Source organism: Kryptolebias marmoratus, linkage group LG24 (genome assembly GCF_001649575.2).
Source record: "Kryptolebias marmoratus isolate JLee-2015 linkage group LG24, ASM164957v2, whole genome shotgun sequence".
NCBI lineage: Eukaryota > Metazoa > Chordata > Actinopteri > Cyprinodontiformes > Rivulidae > Kryptolebias > Kryptolebias marmoratus.
Window position 1 is genome coordinate 7,180,969 of NC_051453.1, and position 16,062 is coordinate 7,197,030.

At 36.3% G+C, this 16,062-nt stretch overlaps 1 protein-coding gene across 24 annotated transcripts in view; it reads left to right on the forward strand.

Moving 5' to 3' along the window:
- Positions 1 to 16,062, forward strand: part of ptprsa (protein tyrosine phosphatase receptor type Sa) — a 214,226-nt gene that overhangs the window by 121,503 nt on the left and 76,661 nt on the right. For 13 of the 24 annotated variants that reach the window (XM_017413357.3, XM_017413362.3, XM_017413359.3 and 10 more), the window contains 3 exons: positions 7,351 to 7,539; positions 9,792 to 9,800; positions 15,015 to 15,032. In XM_017413357.3, coding sequence (XP_017268846.1) covers positions 7,351 to 7,539; positions 9,792 to 9,800; positions 15,015 to 15,032 — 216 coding nt within the window. The remainder of the gene's footprint in view (positions 1 to 7,350; positions 7,540 to 9,791; positions 9,801 to 15,014; positions 15,033 to 16,062) is intronic. The other 11 variants (XM_017413361.3, XM_017413364.3, XM_017413368.3 and 8 more) reach the window with 1 other exon arrangement.

Sequence of the window (16,062 nt, forward strand, 5' to 3'; positions counted from 1 at the left end):
TTCTCATTAGTGTCTTTGTTGCACTAATTTGCGTCAACTTGCTACATCTGCTGACATGATCCAAAGTAAATTAGTTGTCAAGTTTTTGCACACATTTTCCTCCTATTATTGCCACTTTGTTTTTAAGGTGCCCAGCGCATCGTATAACACACCTACACTCTCACATGTACACACAGAAACACACAGACACACACATTTACAGCCACTCATTTCCAAACCAGACCTGACTGCTTGACGTTTCTTTACGGAGAGGCACTTCCCTTAATGGCCCTGACCTCATCTTCTGTCTCCCCTGGAGTTTGCCTGTCCTACCCTAGACACCTCAAGAGCCTGACAAGTCTTAAAGAAAGGGGGAGAGAAAACAGTGTGTATATAATTGTGTGTGTGTATGAGATGGGAGTGGTTGTTTGATAAACTGCCTCTTACTGAGACAGGTAAACAGAATTTTTGTCTTTTTTTTTAGTTTTTTTTTCTGTGTAACTCTTCCTTATGGTCAGGGCCTCACTGGAGCTGTCCTTGGCAATTACTTCTCTCCCATTATTAAGCTGTTTCTGTCATGATGGCTCACAACATCAGAAAAAGTCTGAATCGTGATTTTTCTTTTCTTTTCAAGACACATTTTTCAGCATTTTCAAGTGGAGGTGACAAGGCTGAAAGCATGTGCTCTCTTATAACATTTAATTATTCCAACAGTAAATGGATTACCATTTCTTACAGTTTAAAAAAATGAGTCCTAACTTTGGTGTTGCAGGATCTATTCAGGCATTTGCTTTAAATAAATACATACACAAAAAAATGTGGATTTTAAAAGGAATCTTAACACGAGTAAATTAAATGCTGTTTTAGATCAAAATAACAAAACAAAAAGCCTAACTGTTTACATCATGTGACTAATGTATTTGTTTTTAGTGTAAGGCTCGAACTTGTACTGAAATCAATCATTTATGCCAGGTCTTTTGACAGCAGCAGTAGTATTTTCATTTTAAACTGATCAAACAAAAGGTCTGTGAGTTCATAGGTTCAAGGACTAGATATCCAAAAAAATAATGAAAAGATGACCTAATTTACTTCTAATAACCAGTTTTGGTTTTTTTTTTCCCCCAAAAAGCTACATATCTTATTCTCTCTTTTCTTTTTTTGGGTTGTCATATTTTATCAAATCATTATTGTAGCAACCATTATACTTGCTGAGTGATGTCTTTTTTTTTGGCATGTAAGACATTACCTCTATGACTATGACCTATTTTTAACTGTAAACTGAAGGTGGTGCAGATTTGCCACAAATCAAAATTGACTGAAACATGCTGTATGTTTGACAGTATTGCTCAAAATTCTCAGATGTTTACATTTTCTGGATAGTTTTTACATTTCTTTATCCAGTACTGAGGAAGCAATTGTCGTGGAGCACAGCTAGAATTAAGGACACTTCACTGAGACATCTAGTGTTTATTGCTTTCCTTGCAGCAGTTTCAAGAAACACAGAATGCAAAGTTTGCATCCATCCATCCATGCCCATGGGTTGCTTGAGTCAATTTTAGCTGACAGATAAGCTAAAACCTTTATAAAAATCTTCAAAACACAAATGAAAAAGACAGAATTTCATTGCGGGGTCGTCATGTGGTCAGACTTTTTAGTAGTTCTTTCCTTTAATCACTTTTTTCTACTGCCGTTCTTCCTTCCTCTCATTTGCTCCCCCAGTGCGGTTCTCTCAGGTTGTAGTTTTGGAGATTTTGATGTAAATGTTGCCCTTGGTGGCTCGATGTGCTAGGTGTGGAGAATACTAATAGGACATCAGATGTCTTTCTGGGAATAGAGTAGAGGGTAGAGGTTGAGTGCTGGCTGTATAATAACCCTTATTCAGCTGAGATGGCTATCCAGAAAGGGCTATCGGTGCTGGGGCCAGAGACACTGTGATTAGATTTCCCGTGTGTTGCTATTCTTCTGTCCCCTGGATCTTTCTATACCATGGATCCCATGTATTTCTTTGCATATTATTCAACCAGTTCATCAAGATTCTTACTGGTAATACAATTTTAGGAATGTCACAGAAAGATTCATTTAGGAAAGGAATTTGAAAGAATTATTTTTAACTTCCATTTGCTTTGATTGGAAAGTGTTCCTTTAGATGTCTAATTTACAAGTGGCTTTTCCACTGTATAAATATAAAGCTTGTTAATTCACAGTACAAACAAGTGCAGAACAAAACTAACAATCCTCTGAAAGAGTAGCAAATGCTATCTTGAATGTAATACAGAAAATTTGTAATTGATTTTAGTTGTCAATTGTAAAGGTCATTGGGATAAGAATCACTTAGACTCAAACAACTGATCCCTTTTGGTTGTGGAGGCTTTGTCGGCCAATTGTGTGGCATTTGAAACAATCTTTAAACTGCCTGTAAATTTTGGGCTCTGAGTGTTTTATAAAATTTAGTACAAACTCTACTAATGACCATCCACTCTTTGTAATAAACTATTACTGTATGGGGACAGGGCTGCTTCTCCTAATGTCCAAGCTCATGTGAATGATAAATATCACATTGTTTACTATGGCTTTCCTTGCTTGCACTTTTAAGTAAAGCTGCAAGGAACATTGAAGTAAAGTTGACCAACATGAATGATTTTATGCTGTCGCTTTAACAGACTGATGATGCCATTAATGTTACCCATCTCATGTGTGAAAAGGGTTTAGTTTAACATCTGTTTTCTTCAAAATCCTAAGAGTCTGTGCCCCTCATTTTCTTCCATGATGTTTATCATCCTCTTTCTTTTCCACTTTTAATCATATCTTTTCCATTTCTCTCACTCCTCCCTTCTGTTGATCTCACTCTGCTCCTGTCCCCGCAGTCCCTTTGTGATATTAGTGCTCGTGCCTGTTTAAAGCTTTGTGTGTATGCTGCCGCACCGGGTAATCAGTTAACCTGATTAAGCTGCTGATGAAATTAAATCATTGCAGTAAGTGAAAATAATAATATGAGTAATAGGTGCGGGGTATGGTGGAGCACATCATAGCACTTTGCTGCAGTCTCAGCCAGTTGGGATTCACCTTTCTCTCTACATCATTAGTTACGACTCTCTCCACTCTGGAAAATAGTAGCTGAGAACACGTAGTTTTAAAGCCACTGATGTTGGCATTACTTAAAAATTAATGGCTTATGCAGTATAATGTCAACATCCATTTACTGTGTAAAAATCTGACCAATGAAAAGGAATAACCCGCCAGTGTTGGTGGTTCATTTGCTTGTTCAGCCTGAAAGCAGAGCTGCAAAGTTGCCAAAACAACTTCATGAAAAATTTTGGGATTTGGGCACATCAGTGAATAAAGAAAGGCTGTAGAGCTGCCATGTGCCTGGGGTAAATGCTTACTGAAGATGTTTTGACACAGTTGTTTTAAAGACCTGAATGATGCACCTTCATTTCACATCTAAGCTAGAAATGGAGGTAGTCACAGGGTCAAAACACTGCACAGAAGTGCATTACAAAGCACCTTGCTTTGACTAGTCACATTGCTGTCACTCAACTGATTTTTCAGCACCAATATTCTGTGCAAAAGCATTGGCCTGTCTGGTCTGTGTAAATTATCAAAACAGAACAAAGGGTTTAGCGAGGGAATGTTTTGCAGCCTTATGGCACAACTGTGAACTGACTTAAGTAGAAGTTGAATGTGAAGTTAAAAACACACAAAAAACCAATCTAAGTTATTTTTGATAGTGTTGTATGACATTACAACTGAAATGGATGACATGCCAGTTACTTAGTAACTATGCAGTGAATATATCTAATAGAACGTTTAAAGTTCTAGCTTGTTCCCACTTGAACTCTCCATTTATCAGAATGCACTGAAGGGTCTGTTTACCTTGGAAATGTTGAAAATGATGTGGGAGATTATGACAGTTAGCATTTTTTAAGAGATAGTTTATTAACAATTTATTTCTACAGCCTGGATAGGAGGTGAAAGAGCAAAAAAAGGCATTTTTAAAAGGCAAAAAAGCACCATAGAAAACAGAACATAACAGCAGACATGAGTCAAAAGATTACAGCCAGGCAGAAGCTAAGCTAACCAGAGTCTTTTTAAATGCTTTGCATCGTCATCTGTTTTCTGTAATGATATTAAATGGCATAGCAAAAATGAGGACAATTATGGAGGACAATTTACTTAAACAACACCAAAAAATACAAAATTCAAAGTCATGGTTTGTAGCTTAGCTTTGCAGTCATGCAGATCAAGCCCTATAATTGAGTGGAGCCAACATGAAACCTGCTGTTCTAGGCAGTGAGCAAGTGCTTATCTTTGAAACCTCTATATATTTATTGCTAAAATGCAGGGTGTAACTGCAGCAGATGTCTCATTGTGCTGTCACACGATTGTTGGCTTAAATGACGAGGGCTGCTCCCAGCAAACAGTCACCAACATTGTCATTGACCAATAATTCACATGAGTGGATTGTAGATCTGTCATCACAGAGAGCACAAATCATAGAAATGCAATTGCTATGCCACTCCGTGGAGGACTGGCCCTTTGGGAATACAAGGATTCGGTCACTTTATATCATTGGTTGCCTTTTCCCCTTCTCAGCCAAGCTAGCTAACCCTAAAGTAACACTCCCTCGATGAGTGATCTATTTATTTTTGCATGACCGCCTTTATCGACACAGCCTGTAAGCTTCAGGCCGAGAGATGGTATCAGACTGTATTCCCAGGGAAGAGAGCAGCCAGCATACATGTCATTTGTTCAGGAAAAGCTGCTGGTGCTGTATCAGGTCAGAGCAGCTGTAATGATAGTATAATCTTTCCATGAATCCACCATCCCTGCTGCTTGTTCACTGCTGCTTTGGTCGATTTGTCAGATAGTCCACCTTTTCTGCCCTTTTTTGCTCCTTCATCCAGATTTGCCTCTGCTTCTTGCCTAATTACATTACTTTCAAATCCACTTACGCAGTGTATTTTTTTTCTGCTACAATAATGTGATCTGTGTGGTCCATGGTGTAATGTTTCATACTATGAAGTTAATGCAATTTGATGTACAGATAGGCGGAGCACTATCAAATGCATCAGATGTAACACTCCTAGTGCAGGCCAGACCTTTCCTTTGCAGATATGCCTCTCCAACAGACAGGACTAGCAAGAGGCATACAAGAGTGCAGCACCTTTGATGGTATCTTACACATATATCATTGATGACACACAGAGAAGTGAATTTGTGAGAACATATTGTGTAACTTTGCAAAGTGAAGTGCTGGCTATAGCTTCTCTGAGCTTCAGGTGAACTGGAATAAAGAGATTATGCAAGGATGATCATCAATAAATGATAGAGAGGATACAGCTCAGAACCTAAAAGGGAGTAAATGCCTGTACTTTTTTAAAACTGCCATTGAAATATTTATTGCATTGTGATGTTAACCTTAGAAGTAACCTGTGTGAATTTAGTTTAGAGGCCATCTGATTTCTTTTCTGTGTTTTATTTTTTGCCATGTGTCTTGTATTTTCTAAGGTTTCATTTTTCAAACTGTGAACATTTGTTTGTAATCAGTCCTAGTATATCATACTGTATAGGTGGATGAAACCTACTTATTTTGTTATAGAAAAATTATGATATGTAAAATAAGCTTCATAAATGAATAAAACTTATTTATTTTCACTCTGGGTGGAGTCTGCTTTAGGAGTTTGCCTTGAAACAGGAAGACAATGGGCAAGAGTAGAAGATATTCAGATAATTATCACTTTAAGCTATCATGATATATACACAGAATGTAACATGCAACATAAAACTTCTTTTTATGGGTGTCTATTAGAGCCACATGCCCTGATTTATGAGTCTTGCACTAAAGCTACTATTCAATTAAGTGGCCTAATTTTCTTTAATTTAGTGCTTGTGGTGTTGCAAAGAGACCCCTATGATGTCTACAAAGTGGACATGAAGTCATTGGCTTGCCAAGTGAGCTCTTCTGTGCCACTGGCCAACATCTCAGTCAGTCAATCCTTTCCCATTTGTGATGTGGCCTTGAGCTTCTGATGCTTATTACAGCTCTGGGTACCCCTCCCTCACAGCTTTTGTCATCTGAGAATGAATCACTACTCTGGCTCCAGTCGCAGTAAAGGTCAGGCAATTTGACCCATGGGACTAATTGCCCCAAAGACAGCAGAGAGGAGAACAATGAGTGCACTACACTGTCATCTTTTAAAAGTAAAATAATGGTTCAATCATGCATGATTATTAGCTGTAGGGTAATCGCTTGGTTTGTGATTCTCACTAAGTGCTAACGTGGTTTTGAATTGGGATGGGGTTAATGAAATATTACAACACTGTAACAAAACTACTCCTGCACTATTTTAATTTTAAAAAATATGATATCTAATCACTTTCTTTTCTCAGTTGGTGCTCAGTAACATGACTTTTGAGGGATTTAGTGACTGTCAGCAAAGTGATGGTTATGGAGAGCTCTGTTTAAACTCAAACTGATATGAGTCTCATTTAATTGAGGTTTTGATTTGCCAGATTTCTCTTTTAGTTTAGCAGTAGGTCTCACTCTGTTACCATTCCTGATGACTATTTTCTGTCATATAAAGGCATTTGTTCATCTCTTGTTTATTTTTTTCCTGAAAAATACAAAGAATTTATTAAACGCATGGTTCTTATTGAAAGAGAAATAATAATAATAGCAAGTCTGATTACTCTTACAAACTTTGGATAAAGGATGATTTTGGTTATCCTGTTTTTTTTTCTGTATAGGGCTGCATATAACACAATTCCCAATCTCTGTTTATGATGCAATTTTTTTTTCCTGTGAAATTCTGTGCACGCAGAATATTTAACCAAAGGAGCAAATTAACAGAACACTAAACTGTTTACACAGGCCTATGAAATGCTAACACGGATATAAATTAATTAAAGGCTTGTTTAAACCTTGAAACATGTTTGACATAAAGCAATGACCATGGAAAGAATCATTATATTTATTAGGATAAAACAAATTTGCTACCTAATTCAGATATTCTAGTATTTTACTGGTGCATACAGGAAAAAAGTGACAATCTGTGGGTGCATTTTTTCAATCTGTGCACTTTATTTACAAATTTATTTTCATAGTTTATTGATCATTACTCAGTTTATTAGGATGTTCACTTATTCACCTACAATCTTTAGCTGGCACAAAGCTTCTTGTTTGCACATTTCAGTTTTTATATTGTTTGTATCCTGAGGGGCTCTATATCTAAGTGAAATAACAGAACACGGGTGAGATGAGTTACAATTTATCCTTAAATCCAAAAATACAAAATATGTATAAAATCCTCAAATAGAAAAAAAATCAGATTATCATTAATCCATGTCTTCTTTTTCTGGCTCTTTTCACAGAGGACCTTCTCCCACCAGGCTTTCCCAACATTGACATGGGACCTCAGCTTAAAGTGGTGGAGCGCACTCGAACGGCCACCATGCTCTGTGCTGCCAGTGGCAACCCTGACCCAGAAATCACTTGGTACAAAGACTTTCTGCCCATAGATCCCAGTACAAGTAATGGACGAATTAAACAGCTACGATCAGGTAAGGAAAACTCAAATTTATTTTTTCATCTTTTTCTTTTTCTGCTGCCTCTTTAACTGCTGTCACAAAACATCTTTGCTATCATTTCTTATGACTTTTTCTGAGTTTGCACAGCTGAAGTCAGATTTCCCCTCTTTTATCTTTTTAAATGATCAACTAATAATTTTATAATAGATTTATTTGTTTTGCTTAGTATCATACGAGGTATAATTGTTTGGAAAGGAACACATACACATACAGTGTATTACTGCAGCCATAAACAGAAAAAAAGGTTTGAGAATGGTAGAACAAATCCCACTTTAGGGGTTTTTGAAGCAGCTCAAGGGTTCTAAGAATTACTTCAGCTGAAGTGCGTGAATGGAATGTTATACCAAAGAAAAGCACAACAACGGTTTAAACATCCTGAAAACTACCTTCTATGTGGGTCAACAGGTGTTGACTGTTTGTGACTGAAGATAAGGAGTGTAAAAAATAAAATACAACCAAATTTAAGGCTATTGCGCATGTTAGTAAATGGTGCAAACGAAATCTTTTAAAAATGTGTATATATATATGACTGTAACTACAGAATGTGGTTCAATCGTTTGCCACATCCCTCCCCTGAATTAGTACACAAGAGGAGTTAGATCCACATTCTAGAGACAGAAGTCAGATGTGGATATGTTGTCTTGTTCCCATTGATTAAAGCCTGCAGAGAGCCCCAGTAAAGCAAAGTCTAATTATACTGCTAATTAAGTGCAGGCCCTGCAGTGGCTCTGGGCAATAAGGGTAGATATTTTAAGTCGATGATTTGTCACCATTCAAAAAATCCAATGACTCTCATTGCTGCAAATGTAAATCAAGATGGACACCACTAAATAAAGACTCTGTTGCCATTGAGTTTCTGCCATAATTGAGGCCTTCAAGTGGCTGTACAGTCAAAAAAAGCATGCTATCATATTATCGTTCATGCCTGACCAAACACAGCAAGATGGAATTACATTAGCAATTTAAGATTTTAGATGTTAAGTATATTGAAGTTACCCTCAGTTTTGAGTTAATCTTTAGTCTTAAATTTCTAAAACAACAACTTGAATGTATGACTTATTTCAATCCCTGCTACTGTCAAAGACCCTGACATATCAGACAACATCTACTGATGTGTTTTGGTAAAACTCAATAGCCACACTTGCTTAAATTTAAAGACCAAATGCATTCCTAATATATTTTTATTAGACTGACTGAGATTCTACGAGACTGACTGATTGCTTCTCAAATTGCCCAAACATTGATGTTTTTGCTTTGATAGTTATTTTTGATCTTAAAGTGTAGATACCATGCGTTGCATTGTATTCTATAATAAGTTTGCTTTTTTATTTCTAGGATTGCCTAATAAGTGTGTTTTCAATGTTTTTAATGGTATTGTTATCATCAGTTTTGATCAACAGAATATAAAGCAATGTAAAGATGTAAATTATGACTGACAGAAACAAAATAAGCACTCTTAAAACAATTCTATCCTATGAGACTAGATATTTATGTTGTCTCTTTACAATCTTCCCTTACTAATAATACTGATATCAAACTGCTGATGATGTCAGGCTATGTTTAATATGCATTTACAAAGAATTAAACATAGGCTGACAGTTTTAACATAATATGGCATAAATTGTACAATGTTTTTATTGTCTTAATTATGATTGATTATTGATAATTTTTCAGCTTGTCTTGTGGTTACTTGAAAGACCATTTACCGTCTAAAAAGTGTCTAAGCTGGGAGTCTGTTCCACGTGGCTGTGTGGGTTGTGAGCCTCTGTGGTTAACGAACAAAGAAGTTCAGCTGCCTGTCTTGTCTAACCTCTGTATCATTTGTCTGTTTTTGTGAAATCTTTAATTGTCTTTGTGTTTCCTGTTTAACTGACCCGAACAAATGATGTTTTTCTCTTTGTCAAAATGTTTTGTCTGTATTGGTGTCTGAATATGTGATGTGTCTCGGTGCACATCACAGAGCCTTCAAACATTTTTTTTTTCATAACCCAAGTTAAAACTAAAAAGACAATAAATCAGAAAATGAACCAAAAATAAGAAGTGATTTAAAATCAGCTTTAATCTTTTTTTCTAAATAAAATACATTTCATAATCAGAACTGAAACTCGCTAAACTTGTAGCTTCTATAAATCTTTGACAACGAACATATTTAACCCAGACCTAAAATGAATTATGTTGTTTTCCCTTTTTTCCTATTTATTTTTTTTTTGCTTTGCCATTTTCAGAAAGCTTTGGTAAGTGCCATGCAAAGCTCATAAAGCCAATCCACTCTCCTTGAAGCAGACGCCATATTCAAACTATATCCCAAAATGCATGAACCCTTTGCCCCCCCCCAACCCTAACCTTTTCCACTTCTTCCATTTGCTCCCTGTGGTCTCCTTTTTTATCCTTAACCTTTACTTTTAGTTTAACCAAACTCTTTTTTAATGTCAGCTTTATCTTCCTCCACCCTTTCTCTCTGAAACTCAAAGTGAAGAAAGATGGTTTATGAGTTTAAAAAGGCAGCATGGCCCTCCTTCAGCAGCAAAGTCTTTATTTATGTTGAGTTGACTTGTTGAGCAACTTCTTTAAGCCATCTGGTATGTTAAAGCAAATTTACATATAAACTCAACACAATTTAGATGTATTTTACACTTTTAGGAGTTACTCTGTTACATTGAAAAGTAAAGTTCCTTTATTTACCTTTTTGTGATTGTATTATTCATATTTTACTTCATCACTGCTCTGTGATGTCTGTTTCCTGCTTCTGTGTAGCACGATGGCAGGCTTTAAAGAAATAATTGAGCTCTGTTTGAATCCAACACAATAATTTCAGTGTATTCACAACTCACAATGTGTAAGGGTCGTTGGTGAAATATAGTTCTTTGGCATACCAAGTAGTGTTTTATAACCTTCTCTTTCTCTCTTACAACCACCCAAGTTCAGCCCACAACCCTGTGTCCTTCCAACTTTTTCAGATACTTGCAAAACACAAAATTTCAAACTAATATTTGCAAAATGGGAAATAGATTTCCATTGCTTCAAACATTACTTCCTAGTAGGGGTGTAACAAGTCATAGTTCGGTATGTACCTCAGTATTAGGAGCAAGAAATAGAAAGAAGAGCCAAGTGAGAAGGGTGTAAAGTAGCAAATCATGTACATCAATGTAGAACTAGTCAACTGGTGACTTCACTATAAAAATAAAAGTCATATTGTGCAGTCTTTATCATCTAGTCTAAAATGTAAACTGTTTCAAACAGGCTATGTGTCAAACAGAAAGTTTTTATAAAGCCTAGAAATTGTTCTTTTGGGTTAAAAAAAAATAAAATAAGATAAAGAATAAAACAAATATCCAAAAAGCAAGGTTCAGTTAATTTGACCCAGACCTGATACATAATGGAACAATACTGAATAGCATCTCCAAGTGTAAAAATATAAAATAAATAAAATGTGAAACACTTAACTTAGCTTCTCAGCTAGCTGAGTGCTAGAATGGGAAAATGTTCACTTAATATCAGAAAATATCAACTAAATACACGAATGGCTTGCCATAGTACTTTTCAAAGTGTTGATTAAATGACCTTTTGTTTCTCCATGATCATTCTGTGACCACAGAATTGTTTCACACAGCAGGTCTGTAGGTTTCTGTGTGGTATTCTGAACCTGCTTTTATGCTTTGTAGAGGGTTTAAATAGTGTCTTCCTCTACTTATTTTTTGTTGTGGCTATTCCCAAAATGCAGGTAAATAATAGTTATGCCCAGTTCTAGATGGGAGCAGTGATCACATGTGACTAACATATCTGTAGTGTACCTGTTCCAAACATCTCTACCAAATCATCACGGTACAAATACCGTTACACCTCTACTCCCTAGGTAGTAATACCTTTGGAAACTTCCCTTTTAATTTGTGTTTTTGCTTGAAAGCTTAGCAGCTAACTTGGACTTTTGCAGATGAGGGGAAAAAATAGTCTACAGGTTTTAGAATCATTATCCGCTCAGTCAAACAGATATAAAAGATACAATTTTGTATTTTTGTTTTTCATTTTCATTTTTGATGAAACTAATGTTGACAATTTGAAGTCCCTAGGTTCTGCTCTTTTTTATTAAGAGGTAACTTTCAGTTATTTGGGTTTTGATAGTAAAACAAAAAGAGCAAAGAACAAAAAAAGACCTTTGTTCTTTGATGCTGAGACAAATGTAATTTCACTGTATTTTCACTCAAACCAAAAAGAAACAAACCATTGCCTTAATAGGTTTGAATAAATTAAGTATTGTTTGAAAGATGGCTGACGAGCTGGCAGACTGGTTCCTTATGTTCCAGACCATGCTGTGCTGGCGGGGCAGTGATATTTGCATCAAGGTCCCCTGAGGGGCTCCTTTAGAGGTGTGTAGGTAGCCTGACATTTCTCCCTAGTTCCCATGGTTGCAGACCCCAGGCCCTCGCTGGCCTTGTCAGCCAGAATGATTCACCACAGGCGACATTGACAGTGAGAGGATGACGAGGAGCATTCACAAAGATTAGGGTCCCTTTTCAATATAAAGGTTTTTAAATTATGATCTGACTTTGCATTAATTTTTTTTTTAATTTACAGTTTTCTGCACAGATGTGGCTCATATTGAATTCAATCTCACTTAATCTACAGGAAAAAACTCACATTTTGGTATCAAAGCCAATCTGGACACAGAGGCTGAAACCTTTGCAGATGTGCTAACAATAGGCTTGTTTTATCGTGAGACCTGCTACCGCATAAACAGAATCCTAGGGGGTCTAGAGCAAAGAGAAGGTCAGCCAGATGCCCTCTGGACGATGGTCAGACTTTGACACTCAGCCAATCACGCAAGCCTATTCGCCTTACATGCAGATGTGCAACATCTCTGTCCAAATTGCCTCTGGCCATTTTATAGTCCTCTGCAATGTTTTTAAAAAATATCCAGTGGGTTGTTTACCCAAACACCTGGAAGTTCTATGGAAAACAATAAAATCAAAATAACACCATATTTGATAACTTAAGTGAGAACAGCAATATGTTGAAATGTATTTAGGTCATCTTCAGCCTAATCTGATCAACTCTTGGATGACCAAAGCTTAGAAGAGAAGCTTATAATTAGGTTGTATGTCCTTAATACAGGTGGATTTGTCACTGTAATTGAAAACTGGCTAGTCCCTGCACACTCAGTTTGCCTGGTCTGTGATCCTGGTCTTTGTTTTCTTTTCACGCGGTTGCAATTTAAAAAAAAAAACATATATATAGCAGTTTCAAGCTATCACTTTAACGTGTTTCTCATTTATATTAAAAACAATATGTAATTTCCCTTAATGCCCTTTGTTTTAGGTTTTCTTTTTAACCTCTTTATCCCTAACCCACCTCAGTATACGTCTCTTATTTTCATTTCATTCATTTTTTTTGTTGTTTTTCTTTATGATGTGATAGTTCTCCCTTGTATAAACCTGCTTTATTAACCTTAACCTCCTTCTAACCTTAACCTAACTTTAACCTAACCTCTAACCTTCAGCTAGTAACCTCCTAACTCCCAACTAAAATTCATCTGAGCTACAGCAAAATAAGCCAGCTTCCCGCAGCCTCTAAGCAATTCCTAACACAATAACAACATAACTTTCCCAGTGTCCTCTTGTCCTTTGCCTTGTGATTTGCCCCTATAATTATCTGGATTATCATTACAGAAATTATTCAAATATTACTTTAGTTTTGCCTGGTTTTTCAATGATCATTAGCTTTTACTGAAATATTTTTTTCATCCTGCTCTGGGTACTCCATGCTTCTTTTCAGATGGGTTTACGCAGTAAAGTAAAATTGAAAGTGAGACAAAAAATAAATTCTAAACACTGACTTTCTGCATTGTTCAAATAGGCAATTTTGTCAATGAAGTTAATATTCACACAACATATCATGCTTAATCTGAATAGTTGCATGTTTTACACATATGTGAATAGAAAAACTTTTTAACCACTAAGAAGGGATTAACATGAAAATAAAGGTTCATTGCAAACCAGGCAGAACTTTAAACTCCATGAATTCTTATTGCTGGTATCACAAAGCATGACTCTACAGACAGTACACAGAAATTCAATCACTATCAGACCAGAAGTGTTTGAAAGGTCCATCCCTCTGTTTAGGCACCCACATTTCGTATTGTATTGCAAAAAATCAAAATCAAAAATACAAAACTTGTTGGGACTACTTTAAATCTAAAACATTAAAGACATATTTACAAACTTCTCCATATGCAATGGCAGAAATTTAAAGACATATTATGGTAATAATTACTGTTAGACTTGACCCTTGCCATAGGCCAAATAGGGCACCTTTTCTTTGTTAATGCTGTTCTTCTGGCAAGCATAAGCGATAAACATGGTCAAAGGTTTTTTCCTGAAACCTTTTTTTAGATTTGGAGTGAAACCAAGATGCACAAAACAAACAATCTGGAAGAAAGAAAATGAATAAAAGAATAGCTTATACAAGAAGAAAGAAAATTATTATGAAAAATGCAGAGAGCTAAAAGACAGATTTGTTTGAATTTGGAGGGACTAAGGCTAAGCTGGCGCCTCTAACCAAGCCCAGAGTTTTGCTTTAGGGTATACATTTTCATAGCAGCAGTCCAGACAGCATTTAAAAAGGCCAACAGCCTAGAACTGGATAAACTCAATATTTTATAGTCCCTAATGGGGCATTTGGCTTGCAGACAACTATGTAACAATATACAGACTCAAAGTAAATAACAAATAAAGAAACATACAATTCTCGTGAAATGAAACAATAGGAAGAGCCAGGGGATTGAATGACAAGGGAGCAGGGATGAACCTTGAGGTAAAAAGTCTATCTGTCACAGTTTAACAGGTTTATGACTTGCAAAATTAAAAAAGGAACTTCAGTCTGAAGGATAGAATGTGCCTTGAGGTACAACCTGAAATTCCTGTGCAATGGTGATTTCCTTCTTATTGCATTAGGTTTGTCAATTTGGTTATTCAGCGCAGAGTATTGATGTTTTTAACCGTTTTACTGACCTCTTCTCCATAGTTTGCAAAAAAAAAATAATAATCATCTTGTGTTCTCGGAGCATCTCGTCTCAGCACAGAATATCAAACCTCTCACACCCTTTTGAAATGTTGGAATGATAAAATGCTAAGACCTCGTGGTTCTTTAATTCAAGTTTTACACTTCCCAACATGATGTATGTAAGGCAAGAAGGAGGAGAAAACAAAAGCTAAAGGAGAGTACCAAAAATAAAAACAGGCTTTTTTTGTGATACCAGCAACAAAAAGCTTCCTTTTCTTTAGTTTTGTTTTTATCTGGTTCAATAAAAAAGTCCCCATCTCTGTTATAAATGACCTAATGATTTCATAACCTAATTTCAGTGAACCTTCCAACCCAAACACCTTCTCTAACGATTACTAACATTAATCCTAAACTTAACTGATGATATGTCTTCATTTTTGTGTCTCCTCCAGAGGGTACTCCGATAAGAGGTAAGATGTTTAACCATCACAATAAAAACAGGATAAAAATATTTTAACTGACACATAAGCAGGCATAACCACCTCTAATTCAGTTAAGGTGACTAAACATGTAATAATGGACTGTTCTTCAAGAAATAAAATAAAATAAGCTCCTATTCTTCTGACATCAATATTTCATCTGTGTTTGTCTTGTGTGTTTTATGTGCCAGGCTTGTGAGAGTAGTATTTTGTGTTTCACACTCTCATGTCTCATGTCATCATTTATGTGCTGGTCTTCTGTGTATGTTTGTGTTCTGTGTTGTGCCCCTCTACTGTCTTTTCTACATCGTCAGAGTCATGAAACTACTGAGAAACTTTAATTGTGATGCCAACTGGTTGCAAAGCATAATGAAGGCTCTTTTTTATTATTATTATTATTATTACTTTTGGGGGGTGGGGTGGGGGTATGTGTAAGTAGAGCAGAGTAATTTAGAGACCTGGATAAGGTGGCCTTGAATGTTGATATTTTTCATTGTAAAGTATAAAAGACAACTTTAGTAACTAACTTGTTTCTTTCTCCTTATCTTTTTTGATCTTTCTTTGCACCACCAGAGCACCAGGCCCATCATGTATGTTAATGCACCCCCCTTGTAATTGGAGATGTCTGGGCAGAGACTGGCATAAATTGCACTTGTTTTTAATTCCCTCCACTCTGCTGTACTGCAGCATAGACGGGGGAGGCTTCTGGGTGCACTGGCTGGCTTTTGAAAATTGGCATGAATTGGCATACTAAATGAGAATAAAACAACAGCTTTGATAATGCCAGAGGACGAACAAAAAGATATAAAGCAAAGACAGCAATGACACAGTTGTAAATGGGTGCAACAAATCAGTCCCCAAATGATTTGTCTCTCTCTTCATTTATTTATTTTTTTTCCATTTCCCTAGATAGTTTACTTTTCACTTGCAAATATTCATCAGGTTTTATTGCTCAAACATATGCTCCCTGGTGATTCAGTGTGTTTGTTGTAAAATGCTTTTGTTCCACAGCCTAAGCAGG